General features: G+C 48.2%; 1 protein-coding gene across 1 annotated transcript in view; it reads right to left on the bottom strand.

Annotated features, from left to right (window-relative positions):
* LOC130584834 (receptor-type tyrosine-protein phosphatase S-like) overlaps positions 1-4,224 on the bottom strand; it is a 56,722-nt gene that overhangs the window by 16,162 nt on the left and 36,336 nt on the right. Inside the window, exons 3-4 of the mRNA XM_057385063.1 lie at positions 3,238-3,383; positions 2,205-2,346 (exon numbers count right to left, since the gene is read on the bottom strand). Of these exons, the coding sequence (XP_057241046.1) occupies positions 2,205-2,346; positions 3,238-3,383 (288 nt within the window). The remainder of the gene's footprint in view (positions 1-2,204; positions 2,347-3,237; positions 3,384-4,224) is intronic.

The following is a 4,224-nucleotide window of genomic DNA, read 5'->3' as shown; positions in this document are numbered from 1 at the left end:
GACATTTTCTGGTGCATTGGCCGGGAAATTTGGGAAAAAATCAGGTTTTAAACCCACGACACTGCCTCACGCTGGGGACTCCCAGTTTGGCTCTGYGCTCACACGGGAGGATTGGAGCTGCTCGTGGAAAGGAACGTTGGAATTGCTGCAGGAAAAGCAGCTGGACCATGGGCAGAGCTGCTGCACGGTCCTGTGGGGTTTAAACACTGCCTGGAGCTGCTGAAATCGTTGTCAGGCACAGTCACTGCAGAGAGAAGGGCTTTTACTGCCAGTGAAAAAAAAAAACAAAAAAAACGCTACTCAAACAGCCATGGCTTCATCCCTGGCCAAGATGAATTCACCAAGATGAATTCACCAAGATGAATTCCTAAAGCTGAACTCCTCAAAGCTGAACTCCATAAAGTTGAATTCCCCAAAACTGAATGCCACAAAGCTGAACTCCCCAAAGCAGAATTCCCCAAAACTGAATTCCACAAAGCTGAACTCCCTAAAACTGAGTTCCCCAAAACTGAATTCACCAAAATTCAACTCTCCAAAGCTGAACTCCCCAAAACTGAATTCCCTAAACCTGAACTCCCCAAGATGAATTCCCCAAAACTGAACTCCCCAAAACTGAACTACCCGAAGCTGAATTCCCAAAGCTGAATTCCCCAAAGCCAAAATCCTCTCGGGAGCTCTGGGGCAGCGATCCACCACACCCCACTGCCACCAGCATCACCCGCAGTGCCCTGGGGTCTGAACACAGAACATCCCTGATGGGTTTTAGGGTATCCTAAACCCTCAAATGGGGCACTTTGGGCACTCAGGGATCTCAGGGATCTCCAGGGTGATGACAGCAAACATCCAGAACGGCAGCTYCCTCCCCCACAGGCGGTTCAGGGAGCGTGTTTCAAACAGATGACACGAGGGAGGCAGCCGTGTAAACATCCTCTGCAACGGGGACGACTTGGAAAAAGCAGCAGAACAAAATGGAGAAGGGAAAACTGTTTTCTTGGAGAGTGCACGGAGCCAAGGACCTCTGGGAAGAGGGGAGAAGCCCAGAAAGGCACAAGAGGAAAAACAATTCTGTTGGTCGCAGCTGTGTGAAAGCTCAGGGAGATTCACAACAGTCCCAACCCCAGCCCATCGAGGGATTCCTCAGGGAAGGTTTTTCCTGAGCCACGTTTCTGTGTGTGATGTTCCTAAAACTGGGSAAGGGGTTTTTGGAGGGGAGGGAGATGGTGAGAGTCCCTCGGTAACTCGGGTTGGGGGGAAACTCAGAACAAAATCCAGTTCGACCTCCTGAAGGGGGCCGGGTTTAGTTCTGGATCCTACAAAGATCTGAGAGGCCAGAACAAAGCAGGACAAAGCAAAATGAACCAGAATGAACCAGAATAAACCAGAATGAACCGGAATAAACCAGAATGAACCAGAATAAACCAGAATAAACCAGAAGAAACCAGAAGAAACCAGAAGAAACCAGAAGAAGAACAAACTGGAACAAACCAGAAGAAACCAGAACAAACTGGAACAAACCAGAACCAGAAGAAACCAGAACCACAATCAGAACAAACCAGAACAAACTGGAACAAACCAGAACCAGAAGAAACCAGAACCACAATCAGAACAAACCAGAACAAACCAAAATGAACCAGAATAAACCAGAACAAACAAAAAATGAACCAGAACAACCAGAAGAAACCAGAACCAGAAGAAACCAGAAAAAAAMCAGAAAAAACCAGAAGAAACCAGAACAAACCAAAATGAACCAGAACAAATCAAAATGAACCAGAACAAACCAAACCAAACCAAACCAAACCAAACTGAATCAGAAGCCAAAACCAGAACAAACCAAACCAAACCAAATCCAACCAAACCAAACCAAACTGAACCAGAAGCCAAAACCAGAACAAACCAAACCAAACCAAACCAAATCCAACCAAGCCAAGCCAAACCCAACCAAACCCAACCAAACCCAGCCAAAGCAAAGCAAAGCAAAGCAAAGCAAAGCAAACCAAACCAAACCAATCAAACCAAACCCAACTCAACCCAACTCAACTCAACTCAACTCAACTCAACTCAACTCAACTCAACTCAACTCAACCAAACCAACTCCAGGAGGACTTTGTGCCTTAGCCATGGATTTTTAACACCCCTCCCACCCAGCTGAGGGGAGGGAAGAGCTGAAGGGCCCCTTCCCCCGTGACCCTGGCCAGGTTCTTTACCTCGGAGGACGGTGAGCTTGGCGTGCACAGTGACCTCCCCATGAGGGTTCTGAGCAACGCACTCGTAAATGTTCTCGTCGCGGGGAGTCCGGAGGGGCTGGATCCTCAAAACAGCGCCGGCACTTTCGTCAAATTCAATGGTCTGGAGGACAGAGGCACACAGAGACACACATTAATAAACATCCTTGGGCTCCAAGTGGAAGCTTCGTTCCAAAGGAGACCCCAAGGCCCCCACATGGCCAGCTCGGCTCCCCAGTGACCTTCAGGTGACACAATTGTCACAGTCAAACCCTGCCAGGGGTCACCACCCCRCCAAACCCACAGTGTGAACCTCAGAGGCTCCAAAAAAACGAGCCAGGGTGTGGGGTGAGTGCTCAGAGCRCGACTGAGATGAAGAGGATGAAACAACCCAAAGGAAAACAAAATAAAAAACGAGCCCCTGCCTCGTTCCTCCATCTGCAGGGGCAGCTGACACCACAAAGCTCCTCTGAGCACGCAGCTGCCTGGCAGGGCTGAGTCCCACAGCGAATTCCACAGCGTGACCTCCCAGGCCTTGCTCCTCCRCTCTCATTTCTATCTAAACAATGCCAATTGCTTGGCTCTGCTTGCCAACAACTGCAGTGTTTACTCCAGACTGTCCCAGGATTAAAATGCTGAACCAGGGACGGGTAGGAAAGGTTTTCGTTTGCAGAGCTGAAGTGCCACCGGTTTAGTTGGGGTTTCTTAGGGAAGGAGGAAGTTATAGCCCAGGAATGGGAAAAAAAAACCCCAACAAAACAAAATTAAAAATGATATATTTGAATAAAAATATAATTGAGCCAAGTTTTCTCCYTGCTTTGGAACAAACCCAGCTGTTGACACTGCCAAGAGCCTGCATTTCACTCCTCCTGCTGCTAAAACTCCTCCCCTTCCAAATTTCCCTTCATTATCAGGTCCCAGAACGCCCCAAGAGGAGCAGGGGCTGCTTTGTGTCAGTCTCTCTCTTCACACAGACACCAGATCTCAGGGACAGCTGGGATTTTTCAGCTCTTACCTCAAACCTCTGAGAGTTCACTTTCTTCCCTTTCTTGTTCCAGGTGACCCTGGGCTTGGGGTCTCCGGTAGCTTGGCACACGAAGGAGGCCACCCCTCCCGACACACCAATTTGGTCCACAGGCTTCTTTATGAACACAGGGGGACCTTCAGGGGACAAAAAAAAAAAAGTAATATCATCATTGGCAGACACGAAGACAAACCCTGATAAATACAGTTTGTAATTAATAGCAGCTATTTGTAATGATCCCAGTTGAAATTAAACCTCTTGGCCTTTTTCTCCCTCCACTTTCCATGTGAAGAAGCTCCAGCAGAAAAATGATTAAGAGTTTGATCCTGCGGAGAGATTTCAGTGTTGCAAAGCCTCCTTTACTCCTGAAAAGTGGACTTTTAAATTGTTTTGTACAGGGGAAATTGCCCTTGCAAAAGCCATCTAATGAGCGTCACCAGAAGCTGGTGGAGCTGAAAACAACACTTAGGAACAGTGAATTGCACTTCCCAGCTCCTTGGAGATGACCAAGGGATAGGGGAGATTTACAGGAACACAGCCAAGGAAGGGGAAAAAGTGGAAGTATGGAAAAGATGGAGCAGGAAATGGCATGCAGAGATTTTGGGGAAAATGGTGTGAAAGAGGATGATRCCTTTGGGATGTGGAATCGCCTTGGCATGTGGCACTTCTGCTTCCACCTGCAAGCCCTTCCCAGCATTGTGGGATAGACTTTCTGACCAAGGAAGGTGTCTGCTCGATGCTTTAGGATTTAATTTCTCTATTTCCACGTCTCTGTAACCCTGGGATTCTCCAGTGGATAACTCAGACAGTGCTGAGTTCCTGCTCTCCCATTTTGACACAAAACAATTCCTCTGCAGCCCCAAACTCAAGGACACCTCCCTGGRCCAGGCCCCAAGAGATGGAAAGAACAGAGAATTGGGGGGAGCCAAGTTGGAGTTTTTGACTGCATTGGCTGCAGCTGCAATTGGAGGATTCAGC

The sequence above is a fragment of the Malurus melanocephalus genome, unplaced genomic scaffold (genome assembly GCF_030028575.1).
Source record: "Malurus melanocephalus ecotype Western Australia unplaced genomic scaffold, MMel_1.1 scaffold_775, whole genome shotgun sequence".
In the NCBI taxonomy this organism is placed as follows: domain Eukaryota; kingdom Metazoa; phylum Chordata; class Aves; order Passeriformes; family Maluridae; genus Malurus; species Malurus melanocephalus.
Note: the sequence above shows the minus strand (reverse complement) of the source record. Positions and strands in the feature narration are given on the sequence as shown.